General features: G+C 43.8%; 1 protein-coding gene across 2 annotated transcripts; it reads left to right on the top strand.

Moving 5' to 3' along the window:
- Nucleotides 1-547: 547 nt before the first annotated feature.
- On the top strand, nucleotides 548-15256 carry snx21 (sorting nexin family member 21). 2 transcript variants are annotated; one of them, XM_005477816.4, is made up of 6 exons: nucleotides 548-758; nucleotides 3622-3944; nucleotides 6290-6495; nucleotides 6890-7031; nucleotides 7139-7304; nucleotides 10425-15256. In XM_005477816.4, exons 2-6 carry the CDS (start codon nucleotides 3653-3655, stop codon nucleotides 10927-10929), a joined length of 1311 nt encoding a protein of 436 aa, XP_005477873.1. In that variant the 5' UTR covers nucleotides 548-758; nucleotides 3622-3652; the 3' UTR covers nucleotides 10930-15256. The 2 variants fall into 2 exon arrangements, with proteins under 2 accessions (XP_005477873.1, XP_005477874.1); XM_005477817.4 differs by lacking the exon at nucleotides 548-758 and adding an exon at nucleotides 774-997.
- Nucleotides 15257-15317: the final 61 nt, after the last annotated feature.

Genomic DNA, 15317 nt, shown 5'->3' with positions numbered 1-15317 from the left:
CACTATCGCTCTCTGTGCATGTCCAAACCAACTTTGTCCCTCTGACATACTAATATTCTAACCTTGTCCATTGAATGCCTGAACATCTCCACCTCAGCCTCCTGTCTTTTTATCAGTGCCACCATCTCTAAACCACACATCACACTACTGTCTTTTAAAACTTCCCTTTCACTCTTGCTCTTGCCTTGACACTCACTCCACACTGCCTGCCCACACTCTCTGTTTCAGCTCTTGTTGCAGCTTAAATTATCAGCTCAAATAGCTGTGCTGCAGCCCTGGATAGATGCACTGTGACCCCTGTGAACAGAACGCTTCCGGTGTTGTGCCAAAAAGTGATTAAAGGTTGGTGGTAATTAATATAGAACCTGTCAGACACATCTCAAACATATCTCTCATAAATGATACGACTTTAAGCATATTAGACATAAAAGCACACATAAATCTGTTTTTGGTAGTCCATCACTTTGGTCCTACTAATTGTGATGACTCAGTGAGCATGTAGCCCCCTCTGCTGGTCGGACCCGAGGAGTGCATGTCCTTATATGGCAGTTGCCCGATATCCAACCCCGGGCCGCCTCCTCCTGCAGGCTGCGGCGGGTCGACAGCCCCAGGAATAAGGATACAGCCAGTCAGTTGTGTGCGTGTGCGGAGCCCACAAACCCCGACAGGATCGTGCGGCTCCCAGATCCCGACCCGTGGGGCTTCAGACTTTACTCTGGAGGAGCTGGTATGGAGTAAAAGGAGCAGAGGGAGTGCGGGTGAGTCCCGCGGAGCTCGGAGTTAATGAATCGGAGGCGGAGGAGCAGCTCGTGGAGTGTAAACAAAGTTTTCTGGGGGTAGCTTGTTAGCTAGTTAGCCGTTAGCGCCACAGCCCAGTTGATGCAGTCATAAACAGGAATGTCAGCTTTAAATTAGAGGGCGGAGACTTAAACTTCTAATCCACGGTGCTCGGATAGAGTAACAGGAGCTGTGGGAGTTTTTCCGCTTCGGCTGCGGGGTGAGTTCGTCCAACCTCCGGAGAGCTAGCTAACTAAACGCGTTTATCGTGTGATGCTCACTAACTTTGAACCCCCCGAAAAGCAAAGCTGTTAGCTGGTTTGCTAACGTCACACTGCTGTGTGTGTTAGCCTCCACCTCTGCAAAACACACATTTTATTACTGGTGTCCATAGCTGATACATACTTGTGTATTTAACGTTATTTCGGGTGTTAACTACATAATAATTATCTGAGGCTTTCACTGACGTCACGTAAATTCGCTTTCCTCGTGCTTAATAGTTGTAAAGCGTATTCAAACTTGTTCATATTGTTAATAGTAATTGTTATAATTGTTTGTTTAGCATTTTTTTTTTGGGGGGGGGGGGGGGGTTAAGATACAGCCTAAAAGAATAGTAAAAGTAAAACAAACACAAAGAATGAAAGAAGTAGAAAAAAGATTTGATCAAACAAAAATTAATTAAAAATAAAACTGATGGAGTTCCCCCAATGAATAAATAAATAAATAAATAAATAAAGTCCAATTTAAATAAAATTAAAATGAAAAGTGAGCAGCAGAAGAACAGATGTTAATCAGGATTGACTGTTGCTGTCACTCCACCAGCTGTCAGCTGAGTTGCTGACTCCCAGCTCTACAGGTTAAAGGTGTTTGTTCTTGTTTTGGTGGTTTGGAATAATTTTAGAAGAACACCAAAACGGATAAAACCTAAAATCTTGTTAAACTCCTTTCACAAACAGCCCAGATATACATGTTACAGAATGCAGTCTTTAGCAGTTCATATGACTCTAAGTTTACACAGCCTATCCTTTTTATGTGACATTTTATAATCCATCGACCTTTATTCAGCTGTGTTTAGCACTTTTCTTTTACAATTCTTGTCTAAACTTTTTATTCTCTCTGTATGAAGATAAACACACCAAAGTAACAAACCAGTCTCATTTTCCATACGCTCTAATGCAGCCAGCTGGATGGCTTAGATAAAATGCATTACAGTTGATGCAATGCTAGCACAGGAGTATGCAAATGCAAAAGTATTTTTAGATCTAGATAAACTATTTGAATCAAACTGTTGTTCAGCTGGAACAGAGAAGGGTTTGTGGCTTTATGGATCCACTATGATCTATATGGATTCACTAATGTTTTATCACTAGAGGTCAAATTGTTTATGAGCCGAGTCCATCTGGTGGTTGTTTTGTAGGTGATGTGGCTCTTTTGACTTCATCAGACAGTGACTTCCAGCTTCTACTGAAAGTAGCATGAGAATTAGTACTTCAGAGTCTAAGGCCATAGTTCTCAGTCAGAGTGCAGTGAACGGAGTCATCAGATGTGTTGAAAATGCAGAATTGGTGAGCGAGGGATCCTGAGGAAGTTCAGCAGGCCGAAGCCTCGCTGCGCGCTCCTTCTTCCTGGCTGCAGGCTGACTTAGCAAATCGGTGCATTATTAATGTGTGACATGGTTTCCATTGAGAGGAGCTGCCAGCTCTGTAACTGGAGCCTGCTCAGCAGGTTTGTTTCACATGTGGATCAGTGTGTCTGCAGTCTCTCCCTGACCTGGATTCTTTTTTTCCCGTGGTGCTGATTCACAGTCCCAGACACAGAATAGAGTGATTTGCAAAGCAATTCAAGACTGCGTCATAGAAAATAGTGCTGTTTTTGTCAAATAAATGCACATTTGGAATTTGTTGCCACAAATGTGTCAAATGAAATTGCAGCGGGAGCATGTCCCGTCTTCTTTTAATAGCACTCTGTAAGAGTTTGGGACCTGAGGAGCCCAACTGATGGACTGAAAGGTTTTTCCATTCGTGCTTCAGGGTTTCAGCTGCTCAGCTGTTCTGGGCCTCCTTTGCTGTATTTGTTTTTGTTTGTTGTTGTTGTTGTTTTGCAGTTCTTATGAGTGGGTCACAGATGTGGACTCTTAAACTACAAGTCTAAAAAAGGAGAAAGTAGACAAGAATATACCATAACCAAATGTCTTGACGCACCTTCATCCAGGCAAGGACATCCCAAAACGTTGAGACTGAAGAAGTCACTCCCACTGAAAACGCTACGTCCAGATGAACAGAATCCAGTTTTTGGGATATGAAAACATTCCTCAGAGATTTTGGTCTTTATCAACATGACAGCAAATGGGTTCTACTTGACTGAGATCTGGTGACTGGAGGCTGTTTGAGTCCAGCGAACTCAGTGTCATGTTCAAGAAACTGGTGTGAGATGATCTGCGCTTTGTGCACTGCTGCTGTTGTGCATTTAAAGATGTTCTTCTACATACCCTGGTTGTAACAAGTTGTTTGAGTTAATGTTGCCTTCCTGTCAGCTCAAAGCAGCGTGCTCTTTCTCCTCTGATGCCATCATCAAGGCTTATTCTTCCACAGAGCGGCTGCTCACTGGATGTTTCATTGTAAACCTTGGAGATGTTTGTGTGTGCTTGGATTGAAGTTCATGTCTGCTTACTCAAATAAATCGAGTTGTTGGCATGTGATTTGAACAGCTGAACAGGCGTACCTAATGAAGTGGCTAGTGAGTGTGTTTCTAAGTACAGCTTAAGTTCGTTATCAATGCTACATATACATTTACATGCATGTAGATAGTTCATGCAAATGACCATGTAATCTTCTATTTCTTTAGGCTCCTCCCCCTGTGGTGGCCTGGCAACATCATGGCGTCTCGGCTGTTGGACCGCCTGAAGCGCTCGCTGTTTAAAGATGGTCAGGGGCTGGAACCTGAGCAGGAAGAAGGTGGCGGGCCGGAAGAGGAGGCGTTTAACCAGGATCGCTGGGAGGACGAGCTGGCGGAGGATGAGGAGTGTGTAACCGATCGGCTCGGAGGGATGCTGTGCTTCGATGGCACGGATGGCGGTCTGGAGGATGGAGCCGAGGGTGAAGGGTCAGGACAGGACAGCGACTCTGACTTCCTGGGAGAGTCGATGGAGGAGGGTCCCAGCAGCATGGGTGAAGTGCTGTTGTCTCTTTTCACTCGATGGACCTCGAGCGAAAATATTTTAATGTCTGAATCTGATTTGAATCAGTGCAGATCAGCACTGATTCAACATCTGTTGAAATTCCTACATACAAGAATGACCCGAATGATTATTCTTCAATACGGGGCGATCGTGGCTCAAGAGTTGGCAGTTCATCTTGTAATCGGAAGGTTGCCGGTCGTTGTGTCCTTGGGCAAGACACTTCACCCGTTGCCTACTGGTGGTGGTCAGAGGGCCCGGTGGCGCCAGTGTCCGGCAGCCTCGCCTCTGTCAGTGCGCCCCAGGGAGGCTGTGGCTACAATGTAGCTGCCATCACCAGTGTGTGAATGGGTGGATGACTGAACGTGTAAAGTGCTATACAAATACAGGCCATTTACCATTTACCAATACTGTTGTTTGGTTCAAACACTTAGCAGACATTGATTATTGATCAGCACAAAGACTGGGCAGCTGTGACAGAGTTTATTTATCAGCTATCGATAGAAAGTAACAAAAGTTTACCCAGCGATAGAGCACACAACTCATAACCTAATAGCCTGCAGTTAATACATACAGGGATGTTGTTCATAGTTGTACTAAATCAAATTCAAATTCAAATTTTATTTGTCACATACACAGTACGATATGCAGTGAAATGCTTAGACAACTGCTCATGACCTAAAGAAAAAAAGACTATGAATAGGATAGGAAATACATATGAAAAATTAAAAAGGGTAAATTTAACTGGGAAAGAATAAGATAAAATATAAAAATTAAAGCTGAAAATAAAATAACTGTACAACAAAATACACAATACACAAATACACAATATAGAAATATATAAGAATATATGAAGAAATATAGAACAATAACAGCAGCTGTACAAGTATTAAATGGAAATGAAGAAATATAATGTCCAGGGTTGTGCAATCCACATGTGTAAGTGTCCTGTGCAGTGCAAATATGCTTAAAGTGATTTGATTTGATGACCACGCAGTGTAGTTGTGCAGTGGCCACTAGTGCTGAGCGATATGGAAAAAATATTTATCACGATATGAATTATTTTATGTCACGATAACGATATATATCACGATATACCACCTGACGTGTGGTCATCTGGAAAGTATGCAGTCTGTAAACAGCGAGTGGAGAGGGTGCAGTCTTTGTTTTGAGTTACCATAAAGCATGTCGCAAATCCAGGTGCAGTTAAGCAGTGTCAAAAACACAAGACGGAGTTTCTTTGCGAAAAATATCATTTTTTTATACTTTATTTTCTCTTGCATAAAGTTAAGAGTATGTATAGTGAGAAGACAACACTGATATATTTGCCACAGGCTATTTAACCCTTTAAGACCTACCATAGAACCAAGTCTGCCAGAGCTTATCTTTACATTTTACATGCTGTGGAGCCATTTGTGGGAGCATTTCAAGTTGCTATACATCAATACAACCGTTATAGCCCAAATTTTAATATTATGTATGCATTAAGTCCATAGTAACTACATAAATTGCAAAAAAGTGCAATAAACTACAAAAAAATTGAAAATCGTTTTTGTTTTGTTTTTTACAAATATTTCTAGTTAGAGAAATTTAAGAGGCTCAAAACTGTAAATACAAAAAAGTTGCACAAAATAGTTTCCAACCACGAGAAATTTATTTTGAGTGTCTTCATAGTTTTATTTTTGAGATACTACAGGAAAAATGAAAATAAATAAATGCAAATTTGCAAAAACACTGCATGTGCATCAAAATAAACTATTTCCAACAGTGTAATTTGACTTCTAAGCATCCCAGAAAGATACAGAAAAGCATAAAGTCAAACATGACTTTTAAAAACACCAACATAGACTTTGAAGCTAGAAAACGACATTTTCTGCGGAAATGACGTCACTTCCGGTTTCGGACAGGCACGCGATAGTTCGCGCTGAGTTATTCCAACTTAGGAAGTGCTATGAACAGCTGATCGGATCGGCAATAATTTATAAAATTAGGGTTAGAAACGATAGAAACGATAGAAGACAAATGGCACGATAGACACTTTTCTATCGTCCACTCGATATATATCGTCATATCGCCCAGCACTAGTGGCCACTAGTGTAAACAATGTCCAGTGTGTGTGACTAACGCTTTAGAGATGTTTTTATAGCTAAAACCAATTAACAGAAACGATAATCTAATGTAATACGTTAGCCAGCTCCATGGTTGTAGCTCCGCAGTGTTGATCTCCAGCAGGGGAGCAGCTTAGCTTCAGTCCACTGGAGCTGAACTACACTCGAGGAAACCAGGGCATGTTATACTCCCTGGTCACCTGACCTGGCTTTCAACTGTCTTTTGTAGACACCAGTCCTGTGGGTATTTCCCCAGTGGGCCAGTCCTCGTCTTCCTCCTCCTCCCTGCTGACCCGGCAGCTTCAGGAGAGCTGGAGGAGTTTGCGCGGACTCAGTGGAGGAAGCTCGGTCTCCTCTGTGAGATGGCAGACGGACAGCTTGTTGTTCGAGGTGACCGACGCCAGCGTGGTGCAGGACGGCTCCTCAAAATATGTGGTGAGTTGGCAAAGAGAAAAAAACTGTAACATTATAACCAAAACAGACATAAAAGCTTCCAAATCCAGGCACTCAAGATTTGACAAAGGCCTTTAATTTATTGGGCTTAAGACAAAAAAAAATACACCGACAGGTATCAGCTTGTCCCTTCTTCAGGGTGCTGAAATACGAAGATGCCTAGAGAGCAGTTTGAGGTTCAGGGCCAGAGAGAGCCCCTGACCCTTGTATCCTCTTTGTGTAAAGTGCTGGTGCACATCCATAGATTGGATTTGGAAGCTCTGATCAGAGTCACGTATACGTAATAGTCCCTGTCCCCAGGTGATGTTTTAAATGTGCCATGGGACAGATCTGTGCGCAGTGGAGCTCAAACTCTCTGCTCTCCGTTTCTCTCCAGCTGTACACGATCCATGTGATCCAGTCTGGCGCGAGCGATAAGATTCCTGCCATCATCACGCGTCGGTACTCTGACTTCCGGCGCCTCCATGCCACTCTTCGCCGTAAACACGGCGAGCACATGGAGCGTTTCTGTTTCCCACGTGAGTAAACCTCGTGTATGCTGTCTTACCTTGATGCTGTGGTTGTTACTGTGGTACAGGGAAGTAAGAACTTCATAAAACATGAACGTTTGGTTTAAACTCTGCAGGAAGAAAACTCAGGAGGAACTTCACAGCAGAGACGATCGCTAAGCGGAGCCGGGCGTTTGAACAGTACCTGTCTCACCTGTGTTCCCTGCACGCCCTGCGGGGGGCGCTGTGTGTCCGTCAGTTCTTCTACTTAACCGACTTGGAGACTGGACAGCTGCTCATCAGGTAACTCTCATAAACTTCTGTCTCCTCACCGTTATCCGTCAGTGTCGTGTCAGAAAACTTAACAAGAACAAAGTAAAATGATCAAAATGCTCTCAGTGCTGAAATGTTTCTACCGTTTCTATTAAAATTAGGCCTGTAGTGAAACAGGCTAAAAAACAAAGAATGTATTTAATAGATTAATAAAACCTTGAGTTAAACAATTGAGTCATCGCCAGTTTGTGCTCTGAAGCTAGCTGCAATATTTGTGCAAATTAATTACGCTATGTGGTCAAATATTAGAGGAAATATGTCCAACATGCACTCTTTGTTGATGAGTGTTGGGTCACTACTTAAAAAAGTAATATATTACACATATTACAAATAACACTTTAATTTAAAGTAATGCAGTACGTTACTTGGTTACTAAAGGGAGATGATAATTCATCACACTCACAACATTACTTTCAGTTTACTCTGTAAAACAGCCTGAAACACATTGTGTCATATTCACTATTTAACAGTATAAACCTGAGGCCACAGCCCCCCACACCAACACAGACCCCTAATGTATTTAGTTATGAACAAAAAGCCGACAACACAAAACAAAGATCAAAACCAAGACGAAGAGACTTTAAAGCCGTCGTCACGGTGATTCTACTGCAGAGACATGAACAGGTACAAACGAAGGCTGCAGCCTGACCGCTCATCTGTTTGTTACGTGATGAAGTTCAGCGGCGGCTCGCAGATGACGGCTGGCTTCACCGTGGTGCCTTGCATCACTCTGGGTTTTTGACTAGCTTAGCATTAGCATGCTGTCTGTGCAGGTGCTTGCAAAGAGTCGAAGTTGTGTTAGCAGCATAATACAGTTGTTTCTGTCCTGGATACAGTTTACCATTACGCTCTTGCCCTTTTGTGCAATAGAAATAAAAGTTCTGTCCATCTCAACGTTGTAAACTTCTGTTTTCCTTCTCCAACAACTGAAATCAGCTGATTGCAGAGCAAATATAAGAACCAATAAGCAGGATCGATAGGCAAGTAGACTAATAATTCCAACTAGGAACGGTTCTCGATTGCCATCCCTACTGAGTACACATTCATACAATAACTACTTCCCTGCACTGAAACAAACATTGCTTCAATATCCTTTTTGATTCTAATGGTTGACTGTGGTTTACTGTGAGACTTCCCAGTCTGTCCATCTTTTATATACAGTATATGTATATAAATAAAGTCATAATGCTTTGGTGACCAGTGTTTCCTCAGTGAGTTTCAGTTTTTGTTTATAGGTTTGGCTTTTTTTTTCAACTCTGTAACTATAAAGAAACAACTATAAATGATATACAGAACAAATTTAGTGTATGCCTTAAGGCAGGGGTGGGCAAACGTTTCAGGTAAGGGGCCACATTACGTTTTAAAATTTGACAGGCCAGCACCAAATGCATACTGTACATATCAAACAGAAGCCTAAAAAGGCATTACAGTGACAAGTCAGACTCCCAGGTAGCTTGTGCCTCTTGATGACCCCAACACGCTGTCATACAGGTCCTCTCCACCCATTTTCCCCTTTAGGAAGGCCAAAAACTCCTCCGTTATCTCAAAATTGTCATTATTCCCATCCATTCTATACATCCATTTTCTTCTGCTTATCCGGAGCTGGGTCACGGGGGCAGCAGAGAAGCCCAGACCTCCCTCTCCCCAGCCACCTCCTCCAGCTTTTCCGGGGGAACACCAAGGCGTTCCCAGGCCAGCCAAGAGATATAATCTCTCCAGCGTGTCCTGGGTCTGCCCCGGGGCCTCCTCCCGGTGGGACATGCCCAGAACACCTCACCCAGGAGGCGCCCAGGAGGTGCCCATCCTTGTCAGATGCCCGAACCACGTGAGCTGGCTCCTTTCGATGTGGAGGAGCAGCGGGTCTACTCTGAGCCCCTCCCGGATGGCTGAACTTCTCATCCTATCTCTAAGGGAGAGGCCAGCCACCCTTCGGAGGAAGCTCATTTCCACCGCTTGTATTCGCGATCTCATTCTTTCGGTCACTACCCACAGCTCGTGACCATAGGTGAGGGTAGGGGCGTAGATCAACCGGTAAATTGAGAGCTTCGCTTTTACACTCAGCTCCCTCTTCACCACAACAGCAGTACAGCGTCCAAATCACTCCAGCTGCAGCACCAATCCGTCTGTCGATCTCCTGCTCGCTTCTCCCATCACTCGCGAACAAGACCCCGAGATACTTAAATTCCTCCACTTGGGGCAGGGTCTCATCCCTGACCCGGAGTGGGCACTCCACCCTGTTTTCTGGCTGAGGACCATGGCCTCAGATTTGGAGGTGCTGATTCTCATTCCCACTGCTTCACACTCGGCTGCGAACCTTTCCAAGGAAAGCTGGAGGCCATTACTTGATGAAGCCAACAGGACCACATCATCTGCAAAAATCAGAGATGAGATCCTGAGACCACCGAAGTGAAAGCCCTCTGCCACTTGGCTACTCCTAGAAATTCTCATTTCTAGTCATTATTCATTATTGCCAGCAAACAACTTTGTGCTTGATTCTTGGATGGCAGTTTGTCGGCTAAAAATGTTTTGCTGATTCTGCAAACTAGCTGCCGACCCCTTTCTTACATTGACCAGTTGTTAGCATTATTAGCATGCTTGGTGGAAATGTGACAGCTGATGTTGTTTTCACATCTAGGCATACAGCCTTTGACTGGACTGAAAAAGTATAAACACTCAGCACTCACAGTCGACGTTTCTTTTCTTTGGCCCGCTCATTGTTGCAGATGGGCTCTGAGCATTAGAACACAAATCACTGATGGAACGCCAGGCATTACAGGACAAGGTCAAATGAATGCAGTCATAATTATGATCTGATTTGATTTGGGCAATTCTGTGCTAATCTTCGGCAGGCCAGATTAAAAAGACCAGGATGTGGCCCGCAGCCGTAGGTAGCCCACCCCTGCTTTAAGCAGAACTCTGATAGTCCAGGACAGAACAACGCACCTCAACTTTTCCTTAGCTTGATGCTTATTTCTAAATGTACTGTAAGAATAATATTAGATTTTCTTGTGCATTTCTTGAGTTTCATTATTTATTGAGCGGTTTGCCACTGTGAGTGTTTCACTGTTCAGTTTGTCTTGTTTCGTTGAGGGCGGGACGTTACCAGGAGGCCTTGGGTCCTCTGCTCAATGCCAAGAGACTGCAGCAGAAACTGGGATGGGCAAGTTACTATGACAACCAGACCCAGGCCCCTCCTCCAACCTCCTCCCATTGGTTCTTCACCCTGGTGGGACTGTCGAGCTGTTTCCAGCAGGTGGACCAGCTGGAGGAGGCCCGAGATCACTGTGACCACGCCCTGCGTGTTCTCACCCCCACCGAAACTCAAACTAACACAGAGGATAAGCCCCTCCCACCTGACAATAAGCCCTTCCAACCGTCAGAGTCATCGCGTCTGGACGACGACAGGCCACACCCACTGCTGTTGCCGCTGTTACGAGTGATGGTTCGGCTGTCGTGGCAGACGGGAAAAGACAAGCGACAGTGGGAGGAGCTTCTGCAGCATCTGGAGGAGCGGTGGGTGGGGCTAGACAATCATCCAACCATCAAAGAATTTCTGGTTAAACACAACCTGCAGGATGGTGACGGCGAGGGCTAAAGAGCGCGCACGCTGCAGAGTGCAATCAGTACAGTACAGGTCAAGTGTTAGAGCCACTGCAGGGGAAACAAAGCCGAGATTTTCAAAATAAAATCTGAATGTTTTGAGTAATTTTAGTTTTATTTCTAATAAAAAAAGGTATTAAAGGGAAACAAGTTTCACCTATAAAACCTGCTTTTTAATGTTGTGACGTTGGACATTTTAATGTGGGATTGGAGGAAACCTCAAGTGGCCGTTAGAGGAACTGCAGCAGTTCACACGAGTTTGGTTTGAGTAAAAAAACCAAAAAGGTTGTTCAGAAAAAGAGTGATGTTAATGTAATGAAAGAGTAGGCTTCAGTAAATATCTGGCGGAAAGAAGCAAATCACAGAAGCTTGAGTATAAAATGACGGAGCTGATGAGACTGAAGGACAGTTGAGGCCTTAACCTGAAACCTGAAACTCGGCCAGTTCAAAATCTCAGTTTTTATTCCCCCTGACAGCGGCTGTAATACTCTGAGTACTAATGGATCAGTCAAGGGTTCAGTCGTAATTTCAAAGCCTTAAACTAGTTCAGTGGTCTTTGTAGGTCCGATGCTTCACATCAGTTTTATTCTTAACCGTGACTCCTCAAAGGATTTCTAAAAAACAGCCTGTTATTTTACTTCAAGAGGAACTTCTACAATATTTAAGACTTGTTTTATTTTTCAAATAAATTTATTTTGAAAACTTGATCCAGTCGAAGAAAAAAAGGTGTTCACGTCACATATTCACAGTTACAATCAATGAAACTGCACAAATGTTTCGTAGAAACGTGAGGAGCACAGATTCAGAACAAAGCTCCAAGAAGGAAGCAGAGGAAGGAGAAAACAAATCACAGGTCATGTGACTCTGAGGAGGAAAAACACTTATAGTTTTAAAAGGCCTCTGACTTCCTACTAAAAGGTTTACTGATGATTAACAGTGTTACATATTGACAGCAGTTAAAAGGGAGCAAATGGTGCAGAGACTCCTTGAATCTTGTGGACGATGCACGACAGGTTAAAGGTGCCCTGTGGAATTTTACATGTTGGTATTTATGCAACTGTAAATGTTTCACAGCAGAAAACTTTGATTGTATTTGAGCTCTGATGAAAACAACAAGAAGAGCGACACACATGCAGAGTGTGACCTGCAAAAACAAATGACAGTCAAACTTTAGTATCCATCTATAAATAGAAATCAGTAAGTGGGGCGGGACTTTCTACTCATGTTGAGCACTCAGAGCCTCCAGGCCTCATTCACCCAGTCACACACACAGATTCATGCAGTGCTTTTATTTAACACTCAGCCATCCGTTATTACTCTGCTTATCTCGCTCGCTCTCGTTGTGTTCGGCTGGTGTGGCGTCGATCCGACTGCGCCTGTAAATAACAGTAATGTGGCGCACTGAGCTGAATTTATGTTACTGCAGTAAATGACTAGAATAGGTCTTTAGGTCATTTTAAATATATTTATATTCTTAAATGTTTTGTTTGTCATGTTTTATTTCAAATCGAGCCTTTCGCGTTCCTCACACTGAGGAATTCAGCATCAGACGCCTGTTTCTGTGATTCCTGCATATAAATCAGTCACGTTCATCATATTATCAAACTGTGTCCGGTGTGTGTAAAGCTCACAGGGTTGAGCAGGTGGATCATATGGCTTTAGGCTGTTGCAGAGGTCCATCCAGAGGCCTTTCACTGTCCTCCCGTCCTCTCTCTGTTGTTGCAACACAATAAAAACTAAAAGCACCAAAAATATAGTTTAAAAAACCCTTTTTTGATTGGACGGTTAAAAAATATAGGCACCACGTTATTTGAAGGTTCTGTTAATTCTAATCCATGATCAGTGTCTCAAGTCAATTAAAAAAAAAAAATGTTCAAAACAAGATCTGTGGCACACTGAGTGTACATATTATTCAGACGGTGCTGCAGGTGAGCATCCTGCCAAGTAATTTGGAGATTTTAAAGAAACGAGCCTTAAAAATAATTTTCACTGCTTTGAAAGGTTGAATGATTTTGATAATGCATAAGGCTTTATTTTATTCAGAAAGAGTGAAAGAGTTCAGTGCCTTTTTAGATTTTTAACGAGGTTTCTGAGCCACCTGTGCACCAGGAATAAAGGGAATTTATTTGCCGAGTGCAGGTCAAACAGGAGATGAAGAAACTCCACAGAGCACCTGTAAAGACCTGAGCTGTGAGACAGTCGCACTCACACTGAGCCTGATCTGTGTGTGTCTGCATTATTTACGTCTTAGTGAGAAAGACTAATTTCACAGCTGAGGAGTAAAACGATTTACTTGCACGAGTTTTCCTCCACACCTGCACCGTGTCCACCTGCAGTGGAAAATTTCAGTGGAAAGCTTCGCCTGCTGCCGGTGCGTCACATGTTCAGCGGTTAAAGAGGCGTTAAATGAGAAACAATGTTTATCTGGAGGAACACTTAGCGCCTCTCCTCCCGCACGCCCCACACAGCTCTCACAGCTTCGCAGTCATTCGAGGTAAAATCTGCGTGCTTTTTACGTGGATGCGGTTACTGTGGAGACCGGCCCGAGTGGACGGCTACACGAGACAAAAATAGATGCGAGGAGCTGGATTTACATCAGCAGGAAAAATGTCAGACGGAACTGATGGATGGAGAAGAAAACAGGTGATTAGTAATGAGGGACTAAGCAAAGTTGTCAGCACAGGAATGAATTTCAGTGCCGTGATTTTGGGGCTGAAGGTCGGACACTATGCACATGTAGAGATTTATGCTGTGTTCACCTGTCATGTAGAAAAGCTGCTGATTTGTCAGATGTGAGTGCTGCAGGAGCACGGTACATGTTCAGTATTATGCAGTTATGTTATATCCAGCTGTTCTGCCACACTACAGAAACCTGACAACGCCTTCAGCTTCACTTTCTCATCTCATGTGGTAAATGTCTGTCTGTGTGCAGCACTTTATGCTTCTCATTCACACTCACCAGTCTGGACCGTGAACCCTGTGATGAGTGCACGAGCAGCTCTGGCTCCTGAGCTCCCGCTATACTGAAAGTAGAGTCAGAGAGGCCACTGCAGAGGAAGAGTGTGTGCTGGAGACTTTATGCACAGTTAGGCAGTTTCTCACTTCTGGGCTCAGTGACAGTTGTGTTAGCTGTGACCGTCACACAGAAACTGTTGACCTGCTCTGGTTTCATACAGACCACAGTAACCACGGGGCATCGAGGGGGGTCAGCGCATTCACACCCCGACTGTGAAATACTGTCAGACGATGCTAGTGCTACAGAGGCGTGTGCGGGGTGTCCTTCGGTCGCAGCGCCTCTCTTTGAAAGTAGGGCCGCTCCTGCAACTAACTGATGATCTGAGTGAACCTGAACCGAAGTAACTCATCAAGAAGCAAGAAAACACTTGTAGGCTGAGTAAAGCGCCTTGAGGTGACTGTTGTTGTGAGTTGGCGCTATATAAATAAAACTGAATTGAATGGAACTTGGAAGAGTTAAATCTGGTTTGACGTCCGCACAGCTGAGCCGAGTGTTTTAGTGCATCGCTCTCTAATATTTCAGTTTGATCGAGGAAATGAGCAGCAGTGTGTCAGAATAAAGTCCTCCAGGATGCTTCGTGGGGCTGTCGTCTGCCTCACTCCTCACCCACCTCACACATGTGCAGTTTGTCAGCACAGAGGGAGGGGGTTGAACCAACTAATAAGTCTAGTGCCGGACGTCCTTATTTTAAAGAGCTGTTCAGGGATGGCAGAGGAGTAAGTGATTTTAACCCACTTCTTACTTTCAGTTTAAGCAAAAATGACTTTCTGAGAGGTTCAGCTGAGATTGGGGTTTGGGTTCAAATATGCTTCTTTGCTGCATCGAGGCTGCACCGTGCTTTAGATGTGATGCCAAAGAACACCGCATGCATAGAAAAACCAGGTGGGGATCTGACAGCTTCAGGGCATTACACAAAGCACCTTTCTCTCTGCTGATCTCACAGCTCTTCATGGCTGCCAGCTGTCTGTTAATAACAGATGACATTATCATTATTTTTAGTTTTACATTACAAAGCCAGTCTGTGCAAAAGATATGAAAATGCTCCACCAGGAGTACTAGTGTCTGCAAGGTCACACCTGATTTCTGTTTTCCTGTTTTTGTGTGTTTTATAACCCGAGCTGGAGTTTGCAGTTTGCAGTGAGAGCGTTTCTCTGTGTTTTGTGACACTGACGTGAAATGAAAACAATCATTTGAGCTGTTAAGTGGATGAAATGTGAAAAACTGCAGTTACTCTAAAATGTGTCTCCTGCTCCTCAGCGAGCTTGATGAAACTTATTTTAATGGTGTTATTTGGGCTGAAGCTGTACGCAGACACTTACGGATGCTTCTAATGGTTTGAAAATGCACTTGTGGTGTCACATGTGCAG

This window comes from Oreochromis niloticus, linkage group LG20, assembly GCF_001858045.2.
Source record: "Oreochromis niloticus isolate F11D_XX linkage group LG20, O_niloticus_UMD_NMBU, whole genome shotgun sequence".
Classification (NCBI taxonomy): Eukaryota; Metazoa; Chordata; class Actinopteri; order Cichliformes; family Cichlidae; genus Oreochromis; species Oreochromis niloticus.
Note: the sequence above shows the minus strand (reverse complement) of the source record. Positions and strands in the feature narration are given on the sequence as shown.

Coding starts and splice junctions, on each gene's coding strand:
- snx21 (XM_005477816.4), top strand. CDS start 3,653: ATGGCGTCTCGGCTGTTGGACCGCCTGAAGCGCTCGCTGTTTAAAGAT. Junction 6,496..6,889: donor ACGGCTCCTCAAAATATGTG/GTGAGTTGGCAA, acceptor GTTTCTCTCCAG/CTGTACACGATCCATGTGAT. Junction 7,305..10,424: donor ACTGGACAGCTGCTCATCAG/GTAACTCTCATA, acceptor TGTTTCGTTGAG/GGCGGGACGTTACCAGGAGG.